The 17924-nt window shown below is 37.9% G+C and overlaps 2 protein-coding genes across 9 annotated transcripts; one reads left to right on the top strand and one right to left on the bottom strand.

The window, feature by feature from the left end:
* Positions 1–692: 692 nt before the first annotated feature.
* LOC128890315 (uncharacterized) lies at positions 693–6533 on the bottom strand. Of its 3 annotated transcripts, none has more exons than XR_008460603.1 (3): positions 6271–6533; positions 2552–2742; positions 693–2353 (listed from the first exon to the last, which is right to left on the bottom strand). XR_008460603.1 is itself a non-coding variant. In XM_054148692.1 (3 exons), exons 1-3 carry the CDS (start codon positions 3359–3361, stop codon positions 2096–2098), a joined length of 456 nt encoding a protein of 151 aa, XP_054004667.1. In that variant the 5' UTR covers positions 3362–3392; the 3' UTR covers positions 693–2095. The 3 variants fall into 3 exon arrangements, 2 of the variants coding, with proteins under 2 accessions (XP_054004667.1, XP_054004666.1); XM_054148692.1 differs by lacking the exon at positions 6271–6533 and adding an exon at positions 3355–3392; XM_054148691.1 differs by lacking the exon at positions 6271–6533 and having other exon boundaries at positions 2552–2770.
* LOC128890308 (cholecystokinin receptor type A-like) lies at positions 3189–16431 on the top strand. Of its 6 annotated transcripts, none has more exons than XR_008460602.1 (11): positions 3189–5914; positions 7474–7966; positions 10120–10234; positions 11009–11206; positions 12211–12396; positions 13797–13969; positions 14192–14419; positions 14510–14754; positions 15062–15192; positions 15428–16159; positions 16246–16431. XR_008460602.1 is itself a non-coding variant. In XM_054148678.1 (11 exons), the coding sequence occupies exons 3-11, from the start codon at positions 7661–7663 to the stop codon at positions 15475–15477; spliced, it is 1632 nt and encodes a 543-aa protein (XP_054004653.1). In that variant the 5' UTR covers positions 3189–5256; positions 5328–5914; positions 7474–7660; the 3' UTR covers positions 15478–16431. The 6 variants fall into 6 exon arrangements, 5 of the variants coding, with proteins under 5 accessions (XP_054004653.1, XP_054004654.1, XP_054004652.1 ...); XM_054148678.1 differs by having other exon boundaries at positions 3189–5256; positions 5328–5914; positions 15428–16431; XM_054148679.1 differs by having other exon boundaries at positions 3189–5256; positions 5792–5914; positions 15428–16431.
* Positions 16432–17924: the final 1493 nt, after the last annotated feature.

The raw sequence follows: 17924 nt of genomic DNA on the forward strand, positions 1-17924 counted from the left end.
GCAAAATTCAATGGACGCATGTTTCAAAGGTCTTTGGTACATGGGAATGATTAATTAATTTCCATGAATTATCGGCTCGTGCCAATCGTTTTTACTCGATTAATTAAACAGAGATAAGCGATGTAAATGTAAGAATGATATTGTTGTACGCTAAACTAATTGTAAGGGAAAAAACGCTTGATATCGGGCGACGTTGTACATAGTATAGGATATTTTGAATGGAAAGAACTGTACGTATTATATATATATATATATATTTTTTTTTTTTAAACGGCGCGCTTGAATCGTCGATGTTAATAATCGTTGCGAAGCGTGCTAGATGACAATGCATCCGATGATCTTGAAAATATCGAACACGGAAGGAAATTGTGAAAGTATTTGATATAAAAGTGAAATAGCGCTTTTGTATGCTTTTGTACGCATTACGAACGTAAGAACAAATATACTCTACCTTAATCGCATTAGAATCGATTAATAAATCAACAAATATGTTCTATACTCGAAAAATTGCATCGAGAAATATCGAAAGATAACGGTCGATGAAATGCCAAGTATCGACTTTCCACCCGGATTGCCTACATCTGTCTAGGTTTCTTTAGAGTGTGACACAATGTTAATTTAACGTTTATTTTTCAGTGTATCACTTATTGTGAAAATGTATCGCCCGTTGAAAAATTTGATAGCTCTTTCGAGGTATACAATTATAATATAAATTTCAATTTATTTGGACAAAGTGGCATGGTGGAAAATGTCCGATTTCTCCTTAGAGAAGGTTCGCTCGGTTTCAATCTGTATTGTTCGGGACGAACACTAATGCTGACAATGAGGTTTGCGTGCGCGAGGAAATTATGTATACCGTTCAAGATTAGCATTTTCTTTGTAAATACTTACTTTTATACAAACTGCGACGACAACTGTTATACATGTCGGCCTGTTGGTATGGTTTTGCGAATTAAGGAACCAACAGTGAATAATATTCGTCACGATTCATACGACCATTTGTACAACTTCTGTTGTAATATGTAATACGTAATTTGTTAGTACCCATGTACGTATCCGAACAATTGTACAGCGCAGCGCGCAGAGCACCAAGAGACACAGGTTGTCTCGCAAAAAAATAGGAAAAGGAACAAGACGAAATATGCGTGGATAATGACGATGGTTCTTCCAATAAAAATTGAATGTCATATTAGCATTATTCACGAATGTACAAAATTTCCAGTTTAATAATCACCAATAAAGAGTTGTCCAAAACTGGCATCAGAATTATAATTTTTAATATACAAAATATTTTAAATATTACATATTTAATTTAAATTTTAAATATTTTAAACAAAATGTTAAAGCCACTTTTGGAAAATCGTAGTTTATATTCGTAGTATCGATTGATTTTTCACAGCGATCGAATAAATGATATTTATTTATCGTTTTCAATTGTTCTACGCACATATAAATTCCGAGTATTCCTTTGCACAATATCGATTTTTCTTACTTTGCGTAACGTATCTGGAATGGAAACCAAATCTTCTGCCAATAGAAATAGAGTGTAGGCACCGTACGCGTACGGTATAAACGATAGATTAAAATTGCTAATGTGTCGGTAAACGTAGATTACTTTTCGTGAAAGGGTAGCTTGCTTGTTAACAACGTGTTAAATGGAATATTCGAAAGTTGTTAATTTCTCCAAGGATTCTCTGTCCCGCGACGGAGGCGATGAAGGAGACTTTGACGAAGACAGATTACAGGTCCTCGAATTTAATGGCACCTTTGGAGGTAACGAGCTCATTTTGCCACGGGTCTTTATGTTCGGCTCGACTGTCGAGTTTCCACTGTGAGGGCGTCCTGAGCATCACAAATATAAACATCAATTGAATTTACACGACTGTCTACACACATGTATGTACAATTTGTGAAAATAAATAAAGATAGTCGTATAATTGTTTCTCTATTTTTGTTCTTGTAAGCATCAAAGGTATGCACTATATGTATGTGTATCGATAATGGATTACCACTTTTATCAAAAGAATACGTATATCGTGTACAATATACGTGTATGATATCTTTATTCATAAGTGAATAAACGTTTTGGTCTTTGTTACTTTCCTCTCAACTGGTTTAGCATTCTCGAGAAAATGCCAGGTGTATTATCTTCGGCTAGCTTTTTCTCGACATTGTTTTCATTGCTGGGTTGTCGACGCAATATATGACTCAGAGATCCTGCTCGAGAATGGAACAGTTTCTTCGGCGAGCCATCTTTATCCACCAATTTTAGCATTCTGCCCAACGAGTTACTTTTCTCTCTATCCTTTTTCATGCTTTCGTCGTCGTAATTTTTCATTGATTTTCTCACACTCTAACGTAAAAATATATCATTTACTCGAAAATGTATACATGTTTGCAAGGGGTACAGTTACAATTTAATAGATATTGAAAAATTTCTGAAAATAATGGAAATAGAGCGGTACGCCGCCGCAAATGCTGTTTCGATCAAGTCGTTCGCTCAAGGAAATAACGATAAAACAATCTCTATTTCCAGTGTTGAATCGCTTACCGTACCGCCATCCACGTTTAGGGATGATTTCTCCCCAACGGGTGTCTGTGAGCGCTGCTTAAACATTTTCCCCATTCTGGTGAGTGTCGTAGTCTTCAATTTCCTGGCATCCTCTTTCACCGTCTCAATCCTCGACATCCTCTCTATTAAATCCGGACATTTTTCTTCTTTTTTCAGGCCGGCGAGGTCTTCTTTATTCGATCCCAACACAAACAACATGTAAATTCATGTAACCGCTTTTACCGAGATCGTATGCAGATCTGTTCGCCGTAAACGGAAACACGAATGGTTTCGCGTTTATATCACTCGTACAACAAATTGGTCAGCGAGCTCAGCGTCCGGTAAATTTGGGTTCGAGTTTTCCTTTTTAACGATGCGCGCCATCAAAAGACTCATTTTCATATAGAAATATTTCCAACCAAGTAAGTAATCGATTAAAATGCAGAGATGATCGCTCATCTTGTTAAATATAGACATTTCCATTTTGGATGTAGTACGCGTTACACTACTGACGCAACACGCAACACATTCGAATTAATACGTTCTAACGATGCCATGATTATTCGTTATTTAACGTACGATATTAATTTTAATTTTAATTTTAATTTTAATTTTAATTTTAATTTTAAGCGGTTACGCGGTTACGCGGTAAAATGTAGAAATAGGTAAACATTTTAAAATAGTTATCATCGTAGGATGGACATTGCGAGAAACACAGTACATTGACTAGGTCATTGGTCAATAATAATTTTCAAAGAGTCAGAATACGAATATCCTATATGTACTAATTCTAATTTACGTACTCGGCATAGAAGACAATTCGATTAATCCTGGATCTGGAATACCATCGTGTTCCGATGCAAATTGATTGGTTGAATTGTCAATATCATTGATTGGATTTGCTTCACTCTTGGTCTCCTAAGTTAAAATTTCATGTTGATTTATTTTATATTTTCATTAAATATAATTTTTGAAAAATTCGTAAAAAATGACATCGTTGAAATGCCCACCACGACCGCGCTCACAGGCATATCGTAGACTCACTGAATTTTGTAGTTGAGCTTGACGAACTTGGCGATCCATATTTCTTATCTTCTCTATCCTGGTTATCCGTTAACGAATGAATTCAAGAGTTTCACCATGCGTTTATAATAAACGATAAATTCGATACGAAATAGGGAATTACTTATTTGTACAGAAAATATTTGCTTCTTTTTTTTAGAATGGTTTAGCCCTGAGAATTAAATTGAAAGGAAAATATTGTAACCAACCTTTGAATTATGGTACTCGCCGAGTATCGAGTACTCTAACGGATGCTGAGAAATCGTTGCTTGACGTTAGTCCCTACAAGATGCGCTGTTACCTCGAAACACGATCTTGAACAGAATATGTGCAATCGTTTGAACTTTTCAAGATTGAAAATTTGTACATAGATGTACGTATGTATGTACTTTTCTCTCTAGTTTCTCTGGCTGACGTCGAACGTCAAACGTCGAACGTCGATCATTCCCCGAAGGAAATACTTTTAGAACTTGAACATTTGCCAGCGAAGCGTCGTATCACTTGTTAGCTGCAGTTTCATCAAACATGTACCGAAACTATTTCTACGTAATATGTATAGTTTTGCGACATTCCGATGGGGAAAAATATCAATCGTATCTCGATGCAATCGACGTTCAAGCGTTTTTCTTTTCTCATTCCTAATCAGCAATGGCGGAACGACTGTTTGTTGTTTGAAGAGTTGGTGACACAGATGCCGTTGGAATGTCTAAAGGTTCTCTTCCATGAGATACATACGAGTATAGTGTAAAATTATATGTCGTCGATTTTTAAGCTGACAAAAACTTTTCGAATAGCCAAGTTGAACATTAAAGTTTGTCTGTCGGAGGCATATATATGTATAGAGGGTGTAGATCGTATACATATATGTGTATAATAGGTATCGCGCGCGGTATAGCTGTTTTCGGATAATATATCTAGGACAGTTATGTTTATGATTTCATACGGTCTGTGTTTACATTGTTATACATTGACGAAGGATTTGGGTAAACAATGATGATGTTCGTAGATAAGCCGGTCACTATGCGAACATGCGAACGATACAAGGAGGGAAGATTCATATGGATGTAGTATGGCTCTCGGTTAGAGAGAGCCAGAAAGATGATCCTGAGTCTGAGCTCTCGCCCGAACCGCATACGATCTGGTATCTGGCCTCGGTCTCGGGAGTCCCGAGTCGGGACTCGCACCCCGAGTCTCGGCTCTCGGGTCTCGGGTTCAGTTTTCAGTTGGCGGCCAGGATCCGTCGCGTGCGCTTCGCTATTTACGTTGATTTTCCGCGACCCGCTGCCGCACCGCGCCGTTTCGTTTCGTTTACTAATCGCACACTACTTATGCCGCACCGCTGGCGCCGTTCGAAATCTCGAGTGTTACCACTTTAAACGACAAAATATTCTCCCATCCATGTAAAAACAAATTGTCCTTATTAACTTGATATTTAACGAAATTTTGTAATATCATTCACACGTTTTATATTGGCGTTTACAACGCAGGCTTCAACATTTCTCAAACAGTTTAATTAATTAAAACCGTGTTTTAATGATTTTTGGCTAAACAAAGTGTAACGTCAAGTTACATTAAAAGGTGCAATTGCGATCAATTAATTTCCTACTCGAATGACGATACATCAGTTAAGAAAACTCTTCAGCGTGAGTAATTTTCGTCGGCAAGTATAAAGTTTGATCTCATCCCCAGGATATATAAAGTTACTTTTACATAGTACTTGGGAATAGCTCGCCGTGATCTGGATTTTCAAGATCTGGAAACATATTTAATCATAAACGAAACACATCGGTGGTTTGCAATAAATGCGTGAGCAGCAGCAGCGGCAGTTGGAGAAAGTTTTAACGAACATTTTAAAATGTCACCCATCGCCTGCCGCGTTTCCATTCAAAGAATCGAATAAGATCCAAATCTAGTCCAATTATACAAACGGGAGCTTAGATTTAATATAATACAAATTATAACTAGTTATAATTATTAATTTATTTAAATTATCAGTTATAATACATTCGAATAATTATTATAATTATTTTAATCGTTGCACGTTTAAATAATAATTTGAAAAAAAATTCACTAGAAAGTTAAAGGTAAAATACGTTTTATCTCGCGGAAGACAAGTGTATAGTATAAAAAGGTAGTTTTTAATCATGCTGCACGGTTTAATATGGTCAAATATCATAGTGATCCTATCATGCTGGAATATTTTCTTAAAAAGTGTACAATGTTTGGTTGTTCGTACACTGGTGTGAGGACCAAGATGACGAAACTTGCAACGCTTTTAATGACGAATCACTAGCCATATCGGTGAGTAATCGCCAATCATTTACCATTTCTAGATACATAAACTTGCATTTCGATGACGTAATTGCAACGATATTTCGTTTTAGGTTAATTGATTCCCGTCTGAATATTCAGCGTATAATAATATTTAGCGTTATTTATTAGATTATCTCTGGATATGTATGTATGTATAAATATACGTGTAGTTTGTTTGGAATAGCCAGATAGCCTTTTTCATAAAATAAAAAGAATTATCCATCTATCGTTTTACTGTTATGACCACGAGTATGAGTAGTATTAAACTACGTCGCGTTTCTTGTGCGACAAACTCGTCGCACAATCATGTCATACTTAATCTATGTAGATATATACATACTCACTCGTACGTACATACGTTGGACAGAGTAAATCTTAGCGAAACTGTATTTTCGTGTCGATAAGATTCGATTGGAAATATGTAGACTAGAACTCGACTTGTACTCGCGTGAATTCTCGACTTGATTTGGAACTTGTGTGCCAATACACTGTAGTTTCGAACGTGCAGTTTATAACAAAGTTGAGAATACACTCGGCAACGTTCAAGATTCGTTCTCTTCTATCATCGGTGAAACTGAAACGACAGGACATGATTATAGTTATAAATTTGGAGTAAGTTTCAAAGTAAATAAACTTGTCATCCGTAGCACTTGTCAGATTCACGCGTAATATTTTCAGGAGAATTGGTGCTACTGTATACTGTATATGTAACTCTACTTCGTAGAACTCGAGATTTACGGCTAACCGGTGCGGCGCGGCGCGGCGCGGCGCGGCGAGGCCCGGCGAGGCCCGGCGAGGCCCGGCGCGGCCCGGCAAGGCCCGGCGCGGCCCGGCAATACGATGCCGATGCAGCAAACTATGTATTATCTATACGTATACATATATGTATGTATGTATATGATGTATTCTCGCATCAATGATATTGCTTCGATGAATGTGACTTGTAGACACGAGGCACGAAATTTACGGAATTTAAAACAATTGATTCTACACGATCGTACATCTGCACACATTCCAGTTGGAAACAGTGATTGATATTGTACCGTGTATAGTCGTATTATACATATATGCGTTAAAAATGATACCTGTACCTTACATACGTAACGTGTACTCGGAATAAAAGTGGATACATTTTGCAGGTAAGGCTTCAAATAGTGTACGTACATATGTATATCGCACGATATATTATGTCGAACTTTTATGTTGTTCGCTATATATAAGAAAATGGTGAGTAATAATTTGTCCATTATACCAAAGATAATTTGCCATTTTATCCTGCACACTCAAATGCCGTCGTAACAATCGGAATTGGCAATCGCTATAACTTACCGGTACCTATTAACATCTCCATTAACGCGTGTAATCTTAAGATTTCTAGGAAAGGAACAATTGTGGAAGTAGGTCAGCTCCACAGTACATATAATAAAAGCAAATGTAATAGGTGTACCAAGTAGTTGAAGTAATAGCTACCTCGCTATCTACCGTGGGAGATAGCATTGAAATAATTGAGAAATTAAAGAATATAAATTCACCTTCTTATTTTTCAGATTCTTATGGAAAATTACAATTCCGGATCCTAACGCGCAGAGTGTCATGAAAATGAATTTACAACGTGGACCGTTCAAGAAATGTTCAAACTAATCGTGCGGTACCTACCTACCTGCCAACTTTGTTTTATTCGAACCAGTGTAAAAGATGAAACGCGGAGTGTAACGTAAGCGGACACGATCCAGAATGTTGATTATCGGTTATAATATGCCCAATAATGCAGCGGTACCATTCGACTATTTCGATAACGTTAATATAGATCGATCGTTTGTCAGCGGTGCATCGGCACCTTCAACAATGACTTCTATCGTTGTGAACGTCACTTCACCTACTCTCGCGAAGCCTGGTCAAGACAATCTTCTTGAAAATTTAATCATACCTTTATACGGGACGATATTTTTACTTTCCGTGATTGGCAATTCCTTGGTGCTGATCACGTTGGCACGTAACAAGAGGATGCGGACTGTCACCAACGTTTACCTGTTGAATCTGGTACGTAAACTAGTTTGTTGGCTTCTTTACAAATCTTCCTTGCGTATCTTTTTCTTCTTCTTTTTCTTCTTCTATCGCTGTACAGAGGGGAACCAAGTTTCAACAAGTAAAGTTCAGATTCGCATGCACATTCGGTTCGAAACATTGTACGATATTAATTTTTTGTTTATACATATCTTGGTTGGTTCATAAGAAAATGAAAACTGTCTACACTTGAAATATTAATATTTCGCAAGTTAATATTAGTCATGGTTGAATAATATCTTCGCTATATACGTTTCCGCAGCTGTTCGTAATGTCGTTCATTATCATCATTTGTCATTTTTACGTTATCACGTTTACTTCTGGTTCATCTAAGAAAAATATTTATCATGTTCGCGAATGTCCGTTCTCGCGTAACGTATAACGTTCTGGCTTCTCGTATAACGTTTCGATGCATTTCGGTGCATTTCGGTGTATTTCGGTGCATTTCGGTGCATTTCGGTGCGGTCGAGTTCGAGTTGAAAAGTTAATAGAATATTTATCTATCTCGAAAACGGCTTCTTTTATCTTTAACCACGACCACGCGTTTACCATTAACCTGGTATGACATTCTGTATCGAAAATGTCACACAAGTTTATCCTTTATAATAATTAAATATTTGCCAAAGTATTGTATAATTAAATTAAACCCGATATACGTGACAAGTTTATTTTCAACGGTTTATTTTCAATAACGGTTTTGCTTAACAACAAAGCTTGAAACAAACATGTTTACGATGATGAGTTTTTTTTATAGCGAAAAAAATAGTCTTATAGAGGTTTAAGAATACATGAATAGTTTCGGTATGTGAAAAGTTTTTCGATTACACAGCAGAGGTAGAGCGTTCGGTGTTTGCTCGATGGTTAACCAGCCTGCAAGATGTAACATATACATGTATAACTGTTTGCTACGATTGAACGACGCCGTCGCGACGGTAAATTTTCGTTCAACATGAAAAACTGTACAGCAACGCAACGATGCGTTAACAGATAGTCTGGTACACTCGGCACTGGAATAATCAGAAGGTATTTTATTGATGGATACGTCCGCGTTGCAAGCTGAAAATACTCGATTGTCTTGATAGAGGCATTGACAATTTTATTGAAAAATCTGTCGTTAAATATCCGTGTAGCGGTATGCGTGATGATGATTAAAGTTGAACGACGGTCAATAGAATCATTACAAAGGGGTGTTTGGTACTCTGTAATCGACAAATTGGTATTGGCAAAATTATTTGCCGACACTCGTATTCCCTACATACATGTATATAATTCAACAGTCTCCTTAAATGCACAAGTTTCTCTACGATAAATGGACAGTAACATCTCGATGAGACAATGCTAATGCAACGATCAAACTTTTTTTTATTATTACCGTTTTGGTTGTAAAACTGTTAGAGCATTATATTCCTGACATTTTTTTGATTAAAATGAGACCAAACACGACGTAACAATCGGAAATAATCCCGGTGTTGATCGCCATTGTCCTCTTATTCATTCGCTGTTCTTCTCTAAAACCAAACCCCAAAGTTTGTTGGGAAAACATTCGAAGATGCAGAGTAACGACTGAAGGAGCCATGCAAAATCGGAGACCGAAAACCTTGCACCTCGAGTGCTTTTATGTGTTTACACTTGACTCGAGCCGAGTGCCGAGCGTCGAACGTAGAAAAGAACAGATAGTGAAAGAGACGAGAGGTCAGAAGCGTATATGACTCGGTGAGGACCATATTACACCGGTGGTCGGGGCTACTCGGGCAAAACTACTACAGGCAAAAGAAATATAAATGGCCAGGCAGCGAGGAGGATGGGTATATCCGAGAGACATAGTTTTGGAATTAGAGCTCTGTATCACTTGGGCTGTGACACCCTGTATATGTATATTTGATCGTAATGGTTCCGCGTAAAGTGTAAGCGATAAGCGGTAAATACTGGTTTCCGGTATAGGCATATACACATAACAATCGTACGTGTGGCAGTGGTAGGGTTCATCCACAAACTGTAATAATGTATTTGTGAAACTCGCAATCGGTATCGTTGCTCTGTAACGGTGACAGTCGACAGTATTATTATATGTAAACTACTTTGACCTATGTAGAAATGATAAAATACAGATTTATCCTGTTAACTTTCAGGCAGTTTCGGATTTGCTGCTCGGTGTCTTTTGTATACCTTTCACACTTCTCGGCCAGATACTGAAGAACTTTGTCTTTGGTATTACGTTGTGCAAACTTATACCGTACTTTCAAGGTATGTGTATAGCATGATTAGAAAATGATTGTTTAATTATTTACATTGCATTATTATACACTTTACTTTACTTATTATTATTAACACTTTGTCGATCGCAACCATTTCTATTTGAAACACCATCAGCGTGCTAGCGTATGGCGCATGGCGCACCACGGACATGTGGAGCATGCATTGTGACAAATTATTTGAGACAAAGTTACGGCGAAAAATTGGTTTGCTACACGAAATCCAATAGCTTGGCTATCACGTTTCTGTCTCGATTTTTCTTGCGAGGTTATCTACAAGATAAAGTGCAGTTGTACTCATTTATCTCCGTGGATAGCTGGGAAGAATTAGAGTAAATTGCTGAAACGTAAATAGTGTCTATCTTTAAAAAGCTCGTACAATAACTATGCAAAGTGTTTTGTACGAGGCAGAAATGTAACTTTTATACAAGTTTTAACACTCAAAGTGCTACCTAATTTTCAATCCATCAAAATGACGAGTAATTTTGATTTGCCGGTCACGATTGATATTTCACTTGGATATAAGTTTATTCAATTAATAATTTGCTCACATCTCCAATAAATATTATAATAAAGATGCTCCAGGAGCATTAGCGTTGCTTTCCTACCTATTCTACGGGTAGGCATCGATGAGTAATCAGATGTATGGATCAAGGAATAACATTAAACTGGTTTCAAGTTGTAATTTCTAACACGGTTAATATTTAACATCAAGATTTCGATTGTTTGTCTGTTTCGTTGGTAATTCGGTGTTGAACTTTTCCAGCTGTGTCCGTTTCCGTGGCCGTTTGGACTCTTGTCGCTATTTCTCTGGAACGTTACTTTGCCATCTGCAGACCGCTAAAGTCCAGACGATGGCAAACTCAATTTCATGCTTACAAAATGATCGCCGTGGTCTGGAGTGCGAGTTTAACATGGAACGCGCCAATTCTCGTGGTTTCACGACTTCAAAGTATACGCGGCGGTACGATTACCTACTCTGTATTTATATTATATGTATAATATGTAATATTAATATAGCTAGAATATAATGGAAGGAGTATTTCTTGAATTACTTTAAAGTTGTTTGTTTGTTTGTTTTTTTTTGTTATTGTATTTGATGGGTAAAGTAAGCCTGCTACGGATGGAAAGCTTGATGGGTGTGGTGTGGTGTGGTGTGGTGTGGTGTGGTGGGTATTTTTCGCGGGACACCAGAATGTTCCTCTGCCGTCATGTTCAACAAGTGTTTCTCTGGTGAGATGTTCATCCATTTGGAAACAGAAAAATCCTTCGAAGCAATCCACTTTCTGGTTTACCTCGCCTCGAACCAATCACTGATCATACTTGTAGACACGATGCGAACGTAAACTTTTTACCACACTTGTACTACATACTTGGACCATTGCAATACCTATCAAGTTCCGTCGAATGTAATCTCGATTCCAAGTCGATGAAACGAGTGAAAATCCTGATTGAAAACTCACTAGCTTTCACGGAATCTTAAAGTTTAGTTAACCTGCATTCGCGTTTAAGAATATTTAATTCGATGCAATTCGGACAAGAACTGATCGATATTCGTGTCGGCGCGAGCGGTCCAATAGAGAAAGAGAGAAACGGATTACCATCGGCAATCTGAGAGTTGATGGAGCGATAAAAGAGGAGAGAACAAGCCAGGGATAGGAAGGAAAAGCTTTCGATGAATATTTTACAGGCGCTCGAGGGTCGACGGATTGCTTTACGAGTCGGAAGTAGATATTGATGTAAATCAAATAAAATCAAATCAAATCAATCAAATTTTTCCGTTCAATTCTTACGATACACGATGCTCAAACTTTAAATGGATTTCTCTTGAAACGATATTATGTAGGTAAAGGAAATAATCTGTAATCATTGCTTTTAACATTAATTTTCTTTATATTGTACTATGGATGTCAAGAGCGTATGCCTATTGCCGATCTTATTGGATTTATTTTGATTTGTTTGTTTCAGGACGGCACAAATGTCGAGAAGGGTGGCCGAGCGTCGGTACCGAAAGAGCTTACAATCTCTTCTTGGACGTAACGTTGCTTCTGGTTCCGCTAATAGTAATGAGCCTGGCTTATTCGCTAATTGCTGCGGAACTTTGGCGTGGATTACGACAGGAAATGCGACAGACATCGAGCTGTCCACGACGTCGTAAGTTTCGAGTGCTTTCTGAATATTTACGATTGCTCTTTGCATTTGTTCCTTTAGACTTTAGAGGATTAGAGGAACCGTAATAAACGTGGCTAATCGTGTTGATAGCATATCGACTTGTCGTCTACCCGGTAACCTGGTACATAATCCGGTATGTGGCCTTGTTCGAAACGATACTACGATAACAATGTTCGGTTTAAATCGAAACTCCGGTAGGTATACTATTTATTTGTGTAATCGTGCACCGACGTGCATGGTTACTATAGATATGTAGGTGATAGAGGAATGCAATCCCCCTTTACTTTTACTCCATCAAATTTCGAGGGAAACTGGATGCGATAATCGTGTACAGTAATTCTCGCTTGTTTGCTCTTCTTCTAGAACAGAGGGTAAACCACGGAATCATTATTCTCGCCAGTGTTATTGTTTAATTCAACATGAGCCACCCATAGACTCGAATGGCCCCATCTGAGAGCGATTGTTATTGTGCGCGAGGATCCATTTTCATTCGCTATTGTAAATTACAGTTTTTATACCATACATTATTAGTCGATCGAGTAGTCCCAAACATTTTATTTCTCTACTCGTACATATGTGTATACATTTCGATTATGAGTATCTTTTCATTTCATGTGTTTTTTTTTTATTGAAAGACTGAAATGTAATATTCGCCGGTGAAAATTGTATCCAAGTCTTTTCTCGAGTCTTTCTCTTATGTGTTGTCAAATTTCTTTTTTAAATATTTCAGTCGCAATTTAAAGAAAATCCCACTCTCTACGACGATCACAAGTAATTGTGTCGAGATTCGGTTGGCGTTTTCTTGACAACGATCCGTTTGTCTCCGCTTAATCAGCTCGTGTGACGCTACGCGTAAGCAGTACTTTTCTCGAGTTTATGTAAACGAACGGATCCGTTTCGGTGGCATACCGTATGTACCTATAACGTACATGTGTGCATTGTTTGTACACGCAGACGTAGGTACGCATAGAAGCGAGGATTATCGTATCTACGCACATGTAGTTACGCGCGGATCATTCCAAATGAAATTGAACATTCTGGCATATCTGAATGCCAGGGATTTTTACGGTATCGATATATGTTTGTAATCCAGGTGAAATTAGGAAGATATAAATCACCATTTGGCTCGTGTTGTAATCGTTTCAAAAATACAAACTCTCAAACTTTCTTGTTTGTCATGCTTAAATTATAAACGTTTGCCTTTTCAAATATTTTTAGTCATTTATCAACACAGTGTTCTGCGATTACACGCAAACGCGGTCGATACGATATCCCTACGTTTGTTCCCGTTGAAAATTCAGAGACGAACCCGAAACAAAGATTAGCAGTGAGCCTAGATCTGGACAAATCTGACTGTAACAAGCAACAAATCCGCATTACAGTCGAGAGGACAGAATCCAGTGGAATGGTGCGTAATTTGTCGTACGACAAGAGTGACGGAGGATCAGGTGCAACGGTGGTTCTGAACGCTTGCGATACATCCTCGAGATTAAAACAAGGATTTTCCAGCTCGCGCGGATACTTGCAAGGCGATCCTCGGGAAATAGCATCTACGGTGAGAAAATGAAATCAACTACCAGCTGAGCGCAAGAGTGCGCGACGCGGATATTCGTTTTCAATCATTTACGTACTCGATAAACATTTCATATTTACAAATTATTTTCTAACGATAGTCTTTTAGTAATTTCATTGATCGATCAAGTGTTTCCTTTCGATGTCGGCGCGGCGTCGTCTGGTAGGCATATTTTGAAAATCAACATTTGTTTTTCCTGATAAGGTGCGCATCCCACGAACGAGGTTCTCGAGGGTTCTTAGTGGTAAATTTCAAGCAGCAGACTTTTCGCACGAATCGAGAATACAGATCCGGACAAACGGTAGTAATTGCTCGGCCAGTGATACCAAGGACACGATCAACGAATCACAGCAGGATTCCGGTTGTCCGTTTAGCAGACAACACGCGATACGTAGCAATTACGTGGGCAAAAGTATCGAAGCTAAAAAGAAGGTGAGTACGACGATATACAATAGTAGGATTTTTGTTTGGTTAAATAGGTCACGGAGAATTGTCGATGATCTCGGTGCATATGGATTTCAGGTGATCAGAATGCTGTTTGTCATTGTGCTAGAGTTTTTCATCTGCTGGGCGCCACTGCATGTGATCAATACGTGGTACCTTTTCGCTCCGGAATGGGTTTATTCCGTGGTCGGGAGTACTGGCATTAGCTTTGTGCATCTACTCGCCTACGTTTCCAGTTGTTGCAATCCCATCACGTATTGTTTCATGAACAGAAAGTTTCGCCAGGCGTTTCTTAACCTATTCGACTGTCATCGGTGTTGGAGGTAACCAACACGCCGATTATTATTATTATTATTTCTTGCTTCGCTTTCGATCCGTTGGATCCTGTCCAATCACTTTCAAGCCTTTCGGATCTATCCTGCAATTTATCAACTTATGAATTTATGAATTTACCAGCCGTATCGAATCGAAAGTCGTACTAGCCGATTTCATTTAAAAAATATCAATCAATCACATACGATACCAAACTTATTAAATCTATGCGTCTACCTAATAGAGAACATTTTTGAGATTGATCGTGAAAATTAGTGATTGGCTTTTTTCATATGAATCAGTGAATTTAAATTTCAGAGTAGGATGTAGGAACAGCGATATTGCTATGACATCTGCAAGGAATGCGATACAAGGTGGAAACAATAGCGAACTGAGCGGAAACGAGTCGACGATCGATCTTGGAAAAGCTTCGCTCGTCGCCAGATCCGGTATTACAATTCGTTACAACTATACAAGGAAATCGTTTGTATCATTTTGAATTGAAAGAAATTTCTTTCTGTTTTGTTGCACTTTTGCTGCTTCATGGAACCATTTGCTCCAGTCGTTCGTTGGACAAAAGCGAAATTCATTATAAACTTGGAAATTTCATTGAAACATAACGAAAGCTTAGCCACGCGAGATTGTAAAATAGTTGGAAACACTCTAGGAATCTGTTATTTTCAGAGGTAGTGAGACTCCTGGAGGAGGAGGAGGAGGAGGAGGATCGCGTCTAGTATCATACAAGCAGAACACGTGCTGCAGCGAGAATCAAAGATGAAACGTAATGTTGCTGCAAACTGGTAACAAACAAAATCACTTTGTTTTAAAGATACCTTGGCGTTTGTCCATTTTGGCTACAAACGAGAAACGTCAATGATGCACAGTCTTGCTCATCGAGATCATCCCGCACGGACAATCTCACTTTCCTTTACGACTGATTACGGAAGAATACGAGTATATGTATATCGTTCTTTGTTCGATGGAGAACGCCTAGATACATACATACATAATTTAACGAACAATGTGAAAATACATCCATTCAGACGCGTTGCGTCTTAACAATTTCCGTAGTCGGAGATTTTAGTTAAAGGCTTGGAATTCGTACGGCTAAGGAATAGAAACAAAAGATTTTTTTAAACGAAAGCTTCGTGATTTTTCCGTTTCAAAGTTTCTGGTATTTAGTTCTACCGAAATATTATCGTTTTATTAATGTTAAATGAGAATTTACATAAATTGTCCACTTAGTTGTGAGAAATCCACGAAAGATTCAATTGTCAAGCAGTAGTGAGAAGCTATTAAAAATGTAAAGAGAGTATTTGTTATCGTATAAATCTACAGAGAACAATAAATGTAGAAAAACAGATAAGCGATTAAGATTTCATTCTACACGGTCCCATCTACCTATAATACAATATCGTACGTATTCTTTACTTAAAACATTTCATTAGCTATATACTGATGATTTAAGTAAAAATGGTAAGAGACAAAAGTTTGTTAGACAGAGGGAATAATTGGTGGCCAACCAAGTGTAAAGGTTGTCAACTATCGCATGTGTTGTTCGTTTTGAACCTCGGAACGAAATGATCGATAACGGAGGTATGCTTACAAGTCGTAAGTAGTACCACTATTACTCAAAGCGACTTACTTCTCTCAACTATTATTTAGCAGAACCGATCATAGTAGCTGGTTTTGCATGTTTTGCATGTTTTGCATGTTTTGCAGGTTTTGCTGGTTTTGCTGGTTCTAAACTCATAAAGACTATATACAATAAATGCGGACTAAGCAAGCATCATCTTTCGATACTCGTCTTATTTAAGATACTTTGATACTCTCTTTTTATTGTTGTTTAGCAAACTTTCAAGGTGCAGCGTCAAGAAATATAAACGTCTAGTATGTAAGGTCTCTGGCCGGTATATCTTCGAAGGTATACCAGCAATTAACAAGATTTCATTTCTAGTCTACTCAAGGCTTGTGTATCTATGTATGCGTGTACAAGAACGTTACTCGTAATTACGTAACTTTTCGATTCTGACACAGCACGTAGTCTACAAATTCCATTTAATGTGTAAAACTTTCGACTTGCGCAAAACTTTGTAATTAGCTATTTGTAAAATACGAGACTCGTATAGATGAGCCAGTAAAATTCAAGTTCTTTCGTAGTGATATTTACAATTTGTCGATTTTTTAAAAGAATCCCATTAAACGGTAACTACACCTATGAACTATTATAACATGTAGTTTCAACGTGTAATTAATCGTCCGTTGATTAGAGTACTTGGCATGGCAGTGAATGCCTTTACTTAATTCGTTACCTTTATCCCTGCTGAAAAGAACAGACGTGCCAGAGTTGACGAATACAATTAATTTAATTTTTTACCAGAGAAATTCCGAGTTCGGAGATCTTTTGTTTCCGTTAAAACGTTTCTCATGCAAAGCAGTCATTTTAATCCCAGGACACCGGAACGAACCAAGTTTATCGCTTTAGTCGGCAACACGAAACTCGAGTAAGATAGAATAAAGTGTCGATGTATCTACAGGAATACTAAATACATCGCAATTATTATGCGGAGACAAGAATGTCGAAAAATTCGAAATAAAGCAACTGAAATTATTTATCGTTTCGATTGGTACGAATGATGTTACGGTTTCCTCGATATTGTCACGATAAACCAAATACAAATTATAATAAATTGCAATTTTCTTAGCTCTTTTGGACGATCCAGAGTAAAAATGTCGTTCCTTTAGGAACAGTATAGGTAACGCGTGCAACTTTAGTGGCCGATGCTGCTCAATGCCGACGCCTATAAACGCCTACTACGAAATCTCTCTTTGTCAAGTTTTCGCTGGTAATAATGTTTTTATTGCGTGTACTGGGACAGAAAACAGAGAGCGTGGCCGGTGCCTGTAGCCTGTAGGTCGTCACAATGTGAGCATTCAAGCAAACAACGAGCACAATCGGTTCTACTCTCATTGTCGGATATGAATACCGAAATCAGTCGTGGCACGTAATAGCCGACGTAAATTACAGTAGAAAAGGACGGTTTTTCGTATCGTACAATGAAATTAGAAAATATTTTCAAATATGAACAAATAAAAATAATGTCTGAAAAAAGTTTTATAATTCGCACTTGATAACACACACACACACACACACACACACACACACACACACACACACACA

The sequence above is a fragment of the Hylaeus anthracinus genome, unplaced genomic scaffold (assembly GCF_026225885.1).
Source record: "Hylaeus anthracinus isolate JK02 unplaced genomic scaffold, UHH_iyHylAnth1.0_haploid 12000, whole genome shotgun sequence".
Taxonomy (NCBI): Eukaryota; Metazoa; Arthropoda; class Insecta; order Hymenoptera; family Colletidae; genus Hylaeus; species Hylaeus anthracinus.

What these genes read in the sequence shown, in the direction of transcription:
- LOC128890308 (XM_054148677.1), top strand. Translation starts at nt 7,661, where the DNA reads ATGTTGATTATCGGTTATAATATGCCCAATAATGCAGCGGTACCATTC. An exon ending in ACGTTTACCTGTTGAATCTG is followed by an intron (nt 7,967 to 10,119) that starts GTACGTAAACTA and finishes GTTAACTTTCAG; the next exon opens with GCAGTTTCGGATTTGCTGCT. An exon ending in GTATCGAAGCTAAAAAGAAG is followed by an intron (nt 14,420 to 14,509) that starts GTGAGTACGACG and finishes TATGGATTTCAG; the next exon opens with GTGATCAGAATGCTGTTTGT.
- LOC128890315 (XM_054148691.1), bottom strand. Translation starts at nt 2,770, where the DNA reads ATGTTGTTTGTGTTGGGATCGAATAAAGAAGACCTCGCCGGCCTGAAA. An exon ending in TAAACGTGGATGGCGGTACG is followed by an intron (nt 2,354 to 2,551) that starts GTAAGCGATTCA and finishes TTTTTACGTTAG; the next exon opens with AGTGTGAGAAAATCAATGAA.